The sequence below is a fragment of the Neoarius graeffei genome, chromosome 4, assembly GCF_027579695.1.
Source record: "Neoarius graeffei isolate fNeoGra1 chromosome 4, fNeoGra1.pri, whole genome shotgun sequence".
NCBI lineage: Eukaryota > Metazoa > Chordata > Actinopteri > Siluriformes > Ariidae > Neoarius > Neoarius graeffei.
The window spans coordinates 50,144,064-50,159,304 of record NC_083572.1 but is presented as its reverse complement, the minus strand read 5'-3'; the positions used below and the strand labels follow the sequence as shown (position 1 = coordinate 50,159,304).

Below are 15,241 nucleotides of genomic sequence, written 5' to 3'. Positions count from 1 at the left end.
GCTACGGTAAAAAATAGACCACAACTCATTTTATAGCTCAGAAATTCATACAAGACCAGCTACCATCGTAACATATTCTGTAAGAAACATATTCTATACCTAACTTTCAGTTTTCATTTTAAAAAACAAAATCGCAGATTTATAACTAAATATTTATATGGCGTAGTGATTTTAAGTTGCTACTTTTGGTGAAGTAGTGACCTTGACCCTGAGGCTTTCCGTTTAGATCAAAACACACGATCGTATTGGTTTTGGGTCTGCGGAAAATGGAGTTACAACGGCGATCAAATATTTTATTACGGTTACGATTATTCTGTGAGCGCACCAATCCTTAGGTGTATAAAGTTACAACTTAAACTACAATTAGTGAGAACTGTAGACTTTTCAGTGGACTTTTTAAGGGAATGCGATGTAGTCAACCATTTATCATGTCCCAGATCAAGCCGCCATTTTTCCACAAATTTGCAGAATTTTTGCCAAATTCTGAATAGAGTATTCACATCAAAGATTTCGTTTTATCTGTATTATTTCTTTCATCATTTTATTTCAAATTAAAACCAACATCACCATTCAAAACCGTACAGTTTATTGACTGAGTATATTTAGTGGGGTACCCCCACAGTACCCAGTTTCTGAGACAGACCCATATATGCACGCATGCATGCACACTGTCTAAAAGCAGAGCTCCTGATGAGCAAAATATTTGCAGGAGCACAAAATCAACCTGAATAGAATATCATATGAACCACTGAATTGTTTAGTATCGTGTATTTCACATCAATAAACTGCTGCATTGTCTTATGACAGTGAGACCAGTAATGAGATACGCATCGCAATTACGATACATATTTATTCCTCTCTAACACTGCATGCCATGCGCCAGAAACACCACCATGGCATTTATTATGGTGTGACTCTGCTGGGAGCCTGGTGGACTGCAGTGAACCAGTGCTTTCACTTTACATCAGCATTATATAGTTACGATCCAATATTATCGGACATAAAACCAGAAGTCTCAAAAGTAGTCGGTCGGCTGTGGCAAATCGCCATCTGTAGTAGGATTTGCCACAGTCTATTTTTCACTAAGTAACAAAAAATATTTTTGTTTACATATCTGTACAAAACTGAGCAGCGTACGATGTGAAACGAAGTTTTATTCAACTAAATAATGGCCAAATAGTAACACGTCCGTAGGAAACAGAGGCAGCCGTTATGCTGCCGTGTGCTGTAACTAAGACGTAATCTGATTGGCTGACAAGATGTTGACAGTGTTTCGTGTACTGTGATCGAGCCACGCTACCGTATGGCTAGAAATGGCGACTAAGAAGCGGAGCGGCAAGTTAGATGCCCGGTTTTCAAAAAGGCCTCGAGCCACGGGTAAGCCTGTAATTTTAGCCATCACTATGATTGCCGGGTGGGGTACGTCTGTGTATGGGTTCATGTATAAATGCTGGTCGGCTAAATATCGATTGTTATCCCATTATTGTATGTGGCCTGTCTTGGGTCAAACCCGCCCACTCGGCACGCTTGGCGCGTTGACACTGTTTACATTTTGACTTGCGACGGAATGCAACGTATCCTTGTAGGGGAGTCGCATATCGAGACTTGGCATCTGTCATGCAGTTAATGTTAACGGTAATTGTTAAAATTATAAATATATACGAGTTCATACACTTTTGTTTTTGTACAGTTGCTGTAGCAAGAACGGTCACTCATCAGATGAATATATGTGACACCTCACCGAATCCAGGGACACATGTCGGCCGAAACGAATCCGAGATAATCGCAAAAGAAGCATTTTTTTCGAAATTTGTGATTTTTGTTTTTTTCCATCATGTGCAAGTTGAGATCTTGAAGAATGCAATCAGTATTTCAGATAATAGATTGTTTTGTTGGAAAAGCATACATTTTTTGTTGCAAATTGTCTTGTTTTTGTCAGGACTGTAGCCTGCTGGGGGGTGTGGGTAAATTACCATATGGGCCATTCACATGAAGATTTAAGTCTTTTTTTTTTTTTCGCGAATCAGCTGTATGATACGAGCTGAGCTCGTGGTTACTTAAGCTGCATACAGGCGTGTAATTTCACTATGGAATGAGCAAGCAAAACAGAGCGCAGAGGAGCTGAAACACCGCGAAGCAAACAGACACACGGTATTTACATCGGAGATAACCATTTCTAGTAAAAAAAAAACGCAACCAAAAGGAAATGTTCTAGGACTACATTCCATCGGAGGCATTGATGCGTGCAAGGCGACGTTTCTCTTTCTGATGGGGTAAGTTTATTAATCTAAGGCTGTGTGGTTATTTTTGCATGTAACGGAGTGTGTTGTGGTTTGGTTACATGAAACTAGCATTGTGTTAGTTGTGTTATCATCGTGCTATCTTTCTAACGGTGTGAGTAATTTTTCAACCACAAAACGTTAAAGTATACTTTAGGACTAAAGGCCAATTTATGCTGACAACGCAGTCCTCGCAGATGGCGTCTGCGTAGCCCCTCCACCTTCGCAGACGCTCTGCGCGCACCTCCCAAAAATTGTGACCACCGCAGAAGCCTCGCGGACAAGAGGGCTCCGATTGGTCCACTCCAGGTCCACTCTCCATCCGCTGTACACGCACTTCCGCTTCCCTATTTTCCCGGTTTGGTTTGTTTTCACGACCGCCATTTTTAAAAACACGAGCGAAGATGGAGCAGCACGAAGAGCGGTTGATCGAGGAAGTGAGGAAGTACGTACATCTATACGACTCCAGTTCTAGTCATTATAAGTAACCGGAGGATAAACACTCCACTAACCACACCCACCAACCACTCCTAGCGATTTCGCGACTTCGCGCCCCCTTGCGTTGTGGCGGTGAATAACATCGCGCACGCCTATTACTCCCTGCTCAACGATAAATTACAACTGTCTGCGAAAAGCTATCTGCGAAAGCCTTGTCGCAAGAGCAGCCCTTATTTTTGTACTTCATAATTGTTTTGGGCATACTTTGCATGGAAGGAAAATTGACGTGGTGATCTTTGTTTACATGAAAGTAGCATCGTGCTAGCTAGTAGGGGGTAGAGCGTTCCTTAATGTCATACAGATGAGCACCATTATGTGCCCGCCCTGCACCCAGAGTAGCTGAGATGGAAAACTTTGAGGGCGATTTTCTCCCTTTTCTGTTTTAAGAGGTATACACTTTCAAAAGGCCACACATTCTTCAAATATTGTCAGATCTCCACATGGAAGGCATCATTGGAAAGCTTAGAAACTGTACTTTCTGAATCTGTCAATAACTCAAAATGCCCCCGGGCCGACATTTGTCCCTGGATAACGTTATGTGACACATATAGATTCACTTATTATAACTTGTAGTGCAATGAGAAATGAAAATACTGTGATAAATTAATTCATATATTTTTTCAAAATATCTGAAAAATCTTTTGAACTCTGAACCTCCTTAATATAAAGGGGATATCACATGCTTTTATATATCACACACACACCTAATTTGGACCCAATTTGAATTGATCTGAAGTGAACAGACTTGTGCAAAAGGCAACAGAGCCGTTCCTTTCAAAGAAAAGCAGGATGAAGGGGAAGATCGAACATGTAAAAACCTGAATCAAGTTCAGTACCTGAGATCACTACAGACACTGTTATAGAAGCTTTAGGATTAGATCAACACTCAGACTGTTCAGAAATTGAATAAGGCCCAAAAAAAAAAAAAAAAAAAAAAAAAAAAAAAAAAGTGTGTTTCCGGTAACCCGACCGATCGATAATTTCCGCGTCGAAATTGCCGACCGTAAAGTTTTTATTACAAATTTCCCTCGATATTTTAGTGTAAGCGGCGTTAGTCAATTTTTTTGTTTCAACGCATTCAAGTTGTGAAAGAAACGATAAAAAGTAAAATGTTTCGCCACTTCTATCAGCCCTCCTGCATAAACATGGAAGCGCACTTGTATACTGAAGGAGGAAGGGAAAACTGAGCCGAGCCTCCATTTTGAATCCTCATTCAAGGCTGTAATGCAAATTGCTTCCTCTTCAGTATACAACTGCACTTCCATGGCAGGGAAAAACACTACGTTTTGCCGCCTATGTAGTCCCCTATTTATACAAATAGGAGTCATTCAGGATTCAGCCATGTTTTTGCTCGGTGTTTTTGCTCGACCCAAGTTCTACAGTAGGCTAGGCTAGGCTGTCTGCTTTTAATGGAAGTAGCCTAGGACGTTATTTTCACGTTATTTCTTGATAAGGTGTTTTCACGTTATTACATGAAAATATCATGAAATAACGTGATAATTTCGTATCATGAAATTACGTGGTTATTACATGATAAATATATTGTAAAAACGTGATAACTTTAACAATCTTTTCATGTAATTACTTGATTCTAAGCCAATTTTTTTTTGAGTGTGGCAGCAATACGCTTCCATAGATCATAACTCGAACTCTAGCGATATTTCTTTTTATTCGTTTAAAGATTTAAAACACTTATTTTATGATGAAGTGTGGTATAAAGGATTCTGTGCCAAAATACTATTTTGTAAGATGTTTACTTGTGTTAATTTTTTCGAACAAAATAAAAAAAAATTAAGAAAAAAAATTTTTTTTTCCTACCTACCAACTTTTATTTTAGTATTTCATGTTACCGGAAACACACTTTTTTTTTTTTGGCCTAATGAATCCAAAAAGAAATTTGATGATATAAAACATATATTTTTGATGTTTACAAAATCAAGTTATTGTAACTGTTACTTGATTTTGTAAACAAAAATATATAAAAAGTTGTCATATTTCTTTGATTCATTACTATATCGCAGTTCGACTCAAATTTTTCGTATTGATTACAATCACTTCAGACTCTATTTTGCTGTTTACAACAAATTGGAAATTCCTCCCCAAACGCTTTGAAACTGTCTCAGATAAACCCAGTTTTCCATTTTTCTCGCCTATGGTTCACGGTGAAGGGCTTCGGCCTTTTTAATTGTACCCTTCTATTCTCTGCCTCGTACCCTTTTATTCCCCGAAACTTTGAGACCACTGTAAAAACTAATCAATATCGATCTGAGGTAGTTTTACATGACCTAAAACTAAGGAAAGATGCTCATAACTACGATTGAATTGTACAATAATTATATATGTATACATGACTGTGCAGTAGGGGTGCAACAATTAATTGACTTGGTCAACTAAAATTCACGACCAAATTAGGTGCCGACTAATTTAATCGTCGATTAGCTGGTGACATCATCACGTGTTTTTCAGACTAACTAGGAATGCTTTGGCACTGCCACTTACTGGAGAGAAGTGAACAAAAGCATGATGGCAGCTTCAAAAAACAAAAATCTCCAAAGTGTGGGAGCTCTGAGAGAAAAAAAAAAACCAACCAACCAACCAACCAACCAACCAAAAACCCAAAGGGCTGTGAATTGCAGCGTTTGTAAAGCCGCACCGACAAAGAAGCACATCCTCCATGTTGGAGCATCTGAAGAGGAAGCAGGTCGGCTCCCTGGATGAAGAAGATTCACCTCTGGAAATTAGTTCGCTAGTTAGCTAATGTTAAAAGCTGGCTTACTTCATATTACGAGCGCTAACATTTATTTGAAATACATATTCTCTCGAGGGCGGCACGGTGGTGTAGTGGTTAGCGCTGTCGCCTCACAGCAAGAAGGTCCGGGTTCGAGCCCTGTGGCCGGCGAGGGCCTTTCTGTGTGGAGTTTGCATGTTCTCCCCGTGTCCGCGTGGGTTTCCTCCGGGTGCTCCGGTTTCCCCCACAGTCCAAAGACATGCAGGTTAGGTTAACTGGTGACTAAATTTTATTTATTTCATTTTATAAAATGTAGGAATGGATTTTTGATCGCTATTTTGTCACTGCTATTGCAAGTTATGAGTGTTTGAAATATGCTCTGTAATATATCAGTCCATATGTCAAAGCAGTGGCCGTAAATGAGATTCGCTGAGACCTGTGCGAGACTTCGTAGGACGGAAGTAAAACGTACAGCGGAAATCAAAGTGACCGACATCTGCCAACGTTGTCAAAAGACGCGCGCGCCCTCCTTCGAATGCTGACGTGAATCAAGCCGGAAGTTTTCCCTGTGTCCGAAATCGCTCCCTACTCACTATATAGTGCACTGTATAGTGGGGATGCCATTTTGTAGTGCTGTCCGAAACCTTAGTGAGGATTAATGTGGGAAATGCGCTCAGTATAATATGGATTTATCACAAAAATTCATGCATGTATTTATTATTTTGAAAACCCACCAGCCGCCTGATCTGGCACGTTTTAATTGCGCGCCAGTAACGACGTAAATACCAGCACAACGGACTAGTTCTTATCCTGTCGTCTTTCCAACTCTTCTCTACTCCATGTTGGTTCGAAGTCGTATGGAATAATCATCACCGATGACGCTGGCAAATCTCGAAATGAATCTAAATTGGAATATGGCGGCGATCTGGCAGCTGTGAAACAGTTTTCAAAATGGCGGCGCTGACACTTCATGTTTGAAGTCTCGCACAAGTCTCGTGAAGATCGTGCGGATAAGCGACGCCTGCCGTGGACCATAAGAATTACATTCAATATGGCTAAAAACCGAAAAGGCCGATAAGCATAATATAATATGAGTCACGATATAAGGTTAATAAAACCGAAAACGTAATTGAATAACACGTTAAGAAATAAAGCAAATTTAAAGATGACTTCAGCTCCCCTTTAACGGAGTTGGAATAGAGAAGCAAGTAACAACCTGTTATTGACAACGAACCTGTTCATATTCCAAATAACGTTGCGCGTGGCCAAAGTGAATGATTTATGGGTTTGATTTATGGGTCAGAAACTGACTTTTGGGGGGAAAAAAGTGACAGCCGGAATAACTACACATCTCCATTTATCGTGAAACTGGACAGACAGAGGAGAAACATTTATTTAGAGTGCATTTCGATATTTACACAGGATTCTAGGATCAAACCAAAAATATGGCTTAAATGTAGATTTCTTAAACGGAGTGGGATCGATGGAGTTGCGATGCACGGGAACGCGCAGTCAGCCGTTGACTGACAAAAACAACTACAGGCTGAACTGCAGCTACTCCATATGCTTTATCACTACTGTTGCTGTACTGTTTCACCCTGCGTTGTGTCTTAGCACCATTCTCCATAGATTAACTCCATTTTAATAAACTAAGCCGTTTTAAAAGTTCAGGGAAAGACCTACCGGCATTTTTAAACATGTTCGCGTACAAAGCGAAATACTCCATCCTTATGCTTTGTCATGTTCACCTCTCATCCGGGTAAACATTATCTGATATCCAGGAATGCTAACATTCACAATGGCTGTTACTGTTAGGGCGCTGTACCCTGACAGGGAAATGGAGTGATTTTTTTTTTTGGTGGTATGGTCCTTTTTGATAGATGCGTTTTTAAAAGTAAATGGTAAATATGGGTATTTTGTTTGCCCAAAGGGGTCCGGGTGAATAGAAAGTGTTTGTTTAGTTGAGCCATTATTTAATAATTGAGGTATTAATTAGTTAATTGATTTATTTTTGGATTTGGTTTGTCTGGTGGGTGGAGCTACAGCAAACCTCTGACTTTCCTCCGTTTCAGTACAGAACGGTGATTGCAGCCTAAAGTCCTTTGCATGCTCTTGCGACAAGGCTTTCGCAGACAGTTGTAATTTATCGTTGAGCGGGGAGTAATAGACGTGCGCGATGTTATTCACCGCCACAACGCAAGGGGGCGCGAAGTCGCGAAATCGCTACGAGTAGTTGGTGGGTGTGGTTAGTGGAGTGTTTATCCTCCGGTTACTTATAATGACTAGAACTGGAGTCGTATAGATGTACGTACTTCCTCACTTCCTCGATCAACCGCTCTTCGTGCTGCTCCATCTTCGCTCGTGTTTTTAAAAATGGCGGTCGTGAAAACAAACCAAACCGGGAAAGTAGGGAAGCAGAAGTGCGTGTACAGCGGATGCAGAGTGGACCAATCAGAGCCGTCTTGTCTGCGATGCTGTCTGCGGTGGTCACAATTTTTGGGAGGTGCGCGCAGAGCGTCTGCGAAGGGGGGGGCTTTGCAGACGCCATCTGCGACGACTGGGTTGTCAGCATAAATTGGCCTTAATTTAGCTGTAACAGAGTTCAGACAGCAGAATGCACATTTCTGTCCTCACTGGGTAAATTTTGATAGTTGTTTGATTTACCTGATGAAGGGAAAAACTGATGCAGTTTTGTCATTTTATTGCCGCTATTTTGCTGATTCTTGGTTTTAAATTTTGACAGGAAAAATGGATACTGGAATTTTTTATTTAATCTTTTGTATCAGTAGGAAAGTTCATTTCAAGACTGAATTTTTGAATGAAGTACATGTCTTCATTGTTGGTTAGCACATGCATAAAACACCCTCAAGCTGATAGCTAAGCAAGCGTTATTTGGTTATTGGATGAAACAATCCAAATAATCGATTATTCGTTTCAATAATCGATAGGTTATTCGATTATCAAAATAGTCATTTGTTGCAGCCCCAGTATACAGATTAAGAAATCGTTCAGGTTTAAAAAAAAAAAAATTTAAAAAAATAAAATAAAATCCCACCCACACAATGCAAAGATACACTGCCCACTATTTAAAAAATATTCTTCCCCCCTCCATCAATATTTTTCATATAACGTGTTAGTAAGTAATCCCACGTTATTTTTTAGAAAGCAAATTAAAAATAAGCACTGGATAAAAACCCATCTATCTTATGTAAATTAAGATACAAATTTCATTGTCCGGTGGTCGAGTGTGTATGCGATACGTTGCCTTGCACTTATGATCAGGTTCCCTGTGGTGGTACACATTCGTACACATGTATGTATGGACGTTGTACAGTTGCAAAAGCCATCAAAAATCAGGTTGATGCATTATCATATTCTCTTAACTATGGAGCTCTGCTAAGGGTAAATTAAAACTCTTTACAGCAAATCAATGGCTTTTAAGATGCTTCAAAAACGTTAAAATATTAAACACTTGCTGCCTTCCCAAAACATCTGCTGTCGAAAAGAAAGCCAGTTTGCAAGCTTCTCTTGTATTTTGCATCAGTTTAGGGGTCATCCATAATTTTCATCATTATCACGAGCGTACAAACCGTACGCGGGGGGGAGGGGGTTAATGACCAGGCGTACACTTTTTAAAAATGAAAAAAATGATGATCCCTCAATCGGTGTTGCCAGCTAGCTCTACACGCTTTCTTTCTTCAATACAACAACAATGGCTGACCCAGATTTTGACCGCATTTACAAATTTGTGAATAGCAGAAATACCGCTATTCACAAGACTCCTTCAAACGAGTACGAGCAGTTTTTAAATATTTATTGTTTCCTGCATTCATCTGAGAAGCGGCAGGAGGCAGTTAGGGCAGGACAGGCTGCTTGGAAAGAATCAAAAACGAACGTTTCAAAGCCAAAAGGCAACAGCTCCCCTTAAAAAGACAGTTCCTAATTTTCAAAAATCAGACCCTCCAGGATGTTGCGATTTGCAACTTCAACGCAAATTCAACCAATCCCCGCGAATTCAGGGCGGTGTTGCAATTATATCAAATCACCGCAACTTTCCTGCAAATTTGACCAATCGTTGGCGTCGTCTTGAGGTGACGGCGACAAACTACCTTCCGCCTTACTTCCAGTGTTGCCAGATTGGGCGGTTTCCCACCCAGTTGGGAGGTTTCAAGTGCATTTTGGCGGGTTTTGAACATATTTTGGGCTGGAAAACGTCAGCAGTATCTGGCAACACTGCATGTGCGAGTCAGTGTTTATGTAGGCTTAAATTCTGTTACTGAAAGTGTGTTATGTTTACAGTGAAGCACTGTGTGCACTTTATATTATTTTTTTTACTTAATACAAGAAATTAATGGACGCCAACATTTTTGCCAAAACGGTATTTTATTTTCCATTGTTTAGGCAGCTTCAGCATCATACTGTGAGATTCTGTTCAAATTTTTTTCTTCTTCTATGAATCCTGAGCCATTTATTTTATTAGTTTATAATTGTTTAATTTAGTCTTCAGGAGAGACTGCCTGCACACAGTACTAGTATTAATAGTTTTTTTTTCTTACATGAAAGCTGAGGCATTTATATTATATTTTAAGGTAACTTCATGTTGTGCTGTGAGGTTCTCTGCACTTTAACTTTTGAACCAACAGGAGCATTTGGATAAGTAAAGCCTATTTTTCTGCATTTTTGTCGTCCTGGTAATCTTTTATATTGGTAAAGTCGTTTATAGGACCATTTCTCAGTGTCTTTTGTTTTTTTAATCAATAGTTTTTCAGTAATAACTTAATATTTAACATACTCAATTTTAATCACAAAGAGAAAATCGCAACAATTTCTCGCAACTTTCACTTCCTCCCGCAATGTAATTGCAACAAAAACCTAAAAAACACCGCAACTTTCATCGCAATTTTTTTGAAAACCCCCGCAACATCAGACATTTTAGCCCACAACAATCACAAAAAAGGCCCGCAAAATCCTGAGGGGACTGAAAAATGAATTGCCTGCTTTCTATGAAAACTTCTGGACCCGTCTTGTGTCGTCTTTTCTTCTCTTGTGAATCTTTGTATTGTCCTGTCATCCGATTTTAATAAAAAGTAATACAAGACATGGTTTTATTTTGAATTCCTATTCCACGTAGATCCATCATCATTTTTTTGTCCGCTAATGTACACTTTTGGGGGGGGGTGCTCAAAAGTCTACTCTTTGTAGACTCAATGATGAAAATTATGGATGACCCCTTAGCATGCTGTAATTATGTTTGCTGAACTGATCATTTTCGCTGACCTTGCATAAGGTTTGTATAATTACAAATGGGAATCTCATTGCTCTTTTAACAGCATCACTGTCACTCATCGTTATGAGAGTTTCTGACCAATTCTATAACCTATTATTCCAGTACACTGAGACAAGATATCTACGAGATAAAGATCTTAGGTTTGCACTCTGCGGGTACCTAAAAAGGCTTCGGCTTTTGCTGGTGTTCAGCCAAACTGGAGTTCAGCCAAGGTGTGGAATAAAGAGCAGTAGTTAAACTGAGTGGCGCGCCCTTTAGCACTTGCCTGTAAAATGATCACCCTCTACACATGAGTGATGAGAGAGAGTATCACTGCCTATCACAAGAAGCTATGATCAGGACATTACGTCAGCTTTGAACAGTTGTACAAGTATATAACAGCAGCATGAGTTGGTGGCACAAAACCTGCCAAAAGTGACTGAACACACAAGGTCTCCCTTGATAGTGAGCACAGTTTTCAACAAATTAATGGCTTTTTGTTTTTAAATCTGTTATGAGGACGTGTGTTACGATTGCTATTGTTCTTTTTAATCCTCACTTGCTATTTTGTGCACTGTGAAACTGTAGAAGGCTATAACTCAGTGATCCACGTTCAGTACTACATTAATAACACAATCAATAAATACATGCTCCGACCTCTTCACACACTTCTCGAACAGCAGCAACGTTGGGCTCTTCCTCCGGTTCCATTCCTCCGCCGGGCACAATCCACTTATCAGGATGTCGGCTGCTACTCACCAACAGCACCTGAAAAAACACACAGAAGCTATTTGAACCAACACACAATATTCATGACATTCTCCAGGGTCCTATCTGATCCAGTCCTGAGTCACTATTTGGCCAAACGCTGTTCTGTAATTCAGGATTAGTGTCAATGTGGCCAACTTCATGACCGTCACTAGATTTGGCACCTTTTATTGAAAAAAAAAAAACAACACAAATCTAGCGACTGTCCTGCACTCAATATGGCTCTCCACCTCATGTCACAGCTGCTGGTTGGACGAGTGGAGCGAGCAGGTGCTGTTAACTCACAATCAACACATACAGCCTGACCAAGCTACACCTTTGTTCCCAACAATCCATCACTGATCACCACTGACTACGTTTACATGCACATCCAAATCGAGCTGCTGTCGGTAATCGAGCTGAAGGTCCCAGCAGGGTGCCAGAGAAATCCAATCCTACATGCACATGATGAAATCGAGCTATTGTGTGAGGTGCATTGTGCACCCGAGCCACAGGTGGCGCGACACGCCCCATCGTGTTGGTACACTTCCGGTTGTCGTCATGAAGAGCTATTCAAGAGTATAAACAAAGTTATCAGCAGTGTTGCCAGATACTGCTGACGTTTTCCAGCCCAAAACATGTTCAAATCCGCCAAAATTCACTTAAAACCCCCCAATCTGGCAACACTGGCAGTTCTGTGTTCACAAGTTCCGTGCTCAAGCTGTTAGGCTTGCTCTAACAGACTGCATGGCTACAAACTGTCCTGCGCAGACCACTGTTTTGTAAGACAACTTATTTTGCACAATTGTATATTATTTTTCTAAAGTCCATTTTTTGCTTACAAAAAATATTTTTCTAAAGTCTATTTTTTGCTTACAATTTAACTTATGTCTTAATAAACACACAAAAAAAGTTAAATTGTTTTGTTTTTATTGACATTCTTCAGATGTTGGACATTATATATACACATATATACACACACACACACACACACATATATGTGTGTGTATATACACATATATACATATATATATATATATATATATATATATATATATATATATATATATATACACACACACACACACATATATATATATATATATATATATATATATATATATATATATATATACACACACATATATATATATACATACACACACACACATTATTATATATATATATATATATATATATATATATATATATATATATATATATACACACACAAATACAGTGACTTGTTTATGTACACAATTCACAGCTATGCAACAGATGCATTTGGTGATACAGTAAGTGAGCTAAATTTTAACAGTGCAAACAATGCCATAAAAAGAAAAGATTCATGCCGTTGTCATGCCGACCGAGGCTGTTGTGTTTCCCGCTTGTGGTCCCGTCACTTGTCACTTCCGGAAGGGGCAGTGCTGAAGTAAGTAGCTCGAATACGTAGCTCAATAGGGTTTACATGCACTAAGTAGCTCGGCAGAAATCGCATAATCTAGGTCGTGTAGCTCGATTCCAAGAAATCAAGTTCGGTTCAATTTCAGCCGAATTAAGGTGTATACATGGCATTTTGAACTTCGATTTCAGTCGAGCAACGGCAGAAATTCGATTCTCTCTATGTGCATATAAACGCACTGACTGTTTGTCCCACCCCACACTTCTTTGTTCTTCGTTTTAAGCCCTCTTCTCAGCTATACAAAAAAGTGTTTTCCATCAGTAAAGCTTTCCTTAGGTTCTGTTCCTACTTTACTTCCTACCACTGCTACTTTTGGTCTGAAGTTTTGATAGAAATGATAGGATTTAGTAAACATGTAAATAGCTAATTTGTAGTGCCATGCCCAAACATTTCCTTCTATAATAAATGAATAATATAATACATATACAGTGGTGCTTGAAAGTTTGTGAACCCTTTAGAATTTTCTATATATTTCTGCATAAATATAACCCAAGACATCATCAAATTTTCACACAAGTCCTAAAAGTAAATAAAGAGAACCCAGTTACACAAATGAGACAAAAATATTATACTTGGTCATTTATTTATTGAGGAAAATGATCCAATATTACATATCTCCTAGAACTGCCACCTTATTGTGGTGGAGGGGTTTGTGTGCTTGAATGATCCTAGGAGCTATGTTGTCGTGGGCATTACGCCCCTGTTAGGGTTTCCCAAGGCAGACAGGTCCTAGGTGACCGGCCAGACTAAGAGCAGTTCACCAAACCCCTTATGGAAATAAAAAAAAAAAAAGAACCGTGACGTCGCCCGGTATGGCGCAGCCAGGGCCCCACCCTGAAGCCAGGCCCGGGGTTGGGGCTCGTATGTGAGCACCTGGTGGCCGGGCCTTTGCCCACGGGGCCCAGCCGGGCTCAGCCCGAAGCGGTGACGTGGGCCCGACCTCCTGTGGGTTCACCACCTACAGAGGTAGCCGTAGGGGGCCGGTGCAGTGTGGATTGGGCAGCAGTCGAAGGCAGGGGCCTCGACAACCTGATCCCTGAACACAGCGGCTAGCTGTTGGGACATGGAATGTCACTTCGCTGGGGGGTGGGGTGGGGGGAGGAGAGCCTGAGCTTGTGCGGAAGGTTGAGAGGTACTGGCTAGAGATAGTTGGGCTCACCTCCACGCACAGCTTGGGTCCCGGAACCCAGCTCCTCGAGAGGGGCTGGACAATCCACTTCTCTGGAGTCACCCATGGTGAGTGGCGGCGGGCTGCTGTGGGCTTGCTTATAGCTCCCCAGCTCAGCCGCCATGTGTTGGAGTTTACCCCAGTAAACAAGAGGGTCGCCTCGCTACGCCTTCAGGTCGGGGAGAGGGCTCTTGATGTTTGTGCCTACGGGTTGAATAGCAGTATAGAGTATCCGGCCTTCTTGGAGTCCCTGGGAGAGGTACTGAGAGGTGCTTAGACTGGGGACTCCATTGTTCTACTGGGGGACTTCAATGCTCACGTGGGCGATGACAGTGACACCAGGAGGGGGCGTGATTGGGAGGAACGGCCTCCCTGATCTGAACCCGAGTGGTGCTTTGTTACTGGACTTCTGTGCTAGTCATGGTTTGTCCATAACGAACACCATGTTCAAGCATAGGGGTGTCCATAAGTGCACGTGGCACCAGGACACCTTAGGTCGGAGGTCGATGATCGACTTTGTTGTCGTTTCATCTGATCTCCGGCCCTATGTCTTGGACTCTTGGGTGAAGAGGGGAGCTGAGCTGTCAACCGATCACCACCTGGTGGGGAGTTGGATCCGCTGGCGGACAAGGAAGCCGGACAGACCTGGCAAGCCCAAACGTATGGTGAGGGTCTGCTGTGAACATCTGGCCGAGCACTCTGTCGGGGAGGCCTTTAACTCCCACCTCCGGGAGAGCTTCTCTCAGCTTCCGAGGGAGGCAGGGGACATTGAGTCTGAGTGGACCATGTTCTCTGCCTCCATTGTCGACACGGCTGTTCGGAGCTGTGGCTGCAAGGTCTCCGGTGCCTGTTGTGGTGACAATCCCCGAACCCGGTGGTGGACACCGGAAGTAAGGGATGCCGTCAAGCTGAAGGAGTCCTATCGGGCCATGGTGGCCTCCGGGACTCCTGAGGCAGCGGACGGGTATCGGCAAGCCAGACGTGCCGCAGCTCGGGCAATTGTGGAGGCAAAAACTCGGAATTGGGGGGAGTTTGGTGAGGCCATCGAGGAGGACTATCGGTCGGCCTTGAAGAAATTCTGGCAAACCATCCG

General features: G+C 41.4%; 1 protein-coding gene across 1 annotated transcript in view; it reads right to left on the bottom strand.

Moving 5' to 3' along the window:
• The window catches only part of nudt3b (nudix (nucleoside diphosphate linked moiety X)-type motif 3b), a 54,694-nt gene that overhangs the window by 29,031 nt on the left and 10,422 nt on the right, over positions 1-15,241 (bottom strand). The window contains exon 2 of the mRNA XM_060919317.1: positions 11,429-11,539. Within this exon, the coding sequence (XP_060775300.1) occupies positions 11,429-11,539 (111 nt within the window). The remainder of the gene's footprint in view (positions 1-11,428; positions 11,540-15,241) is intronic.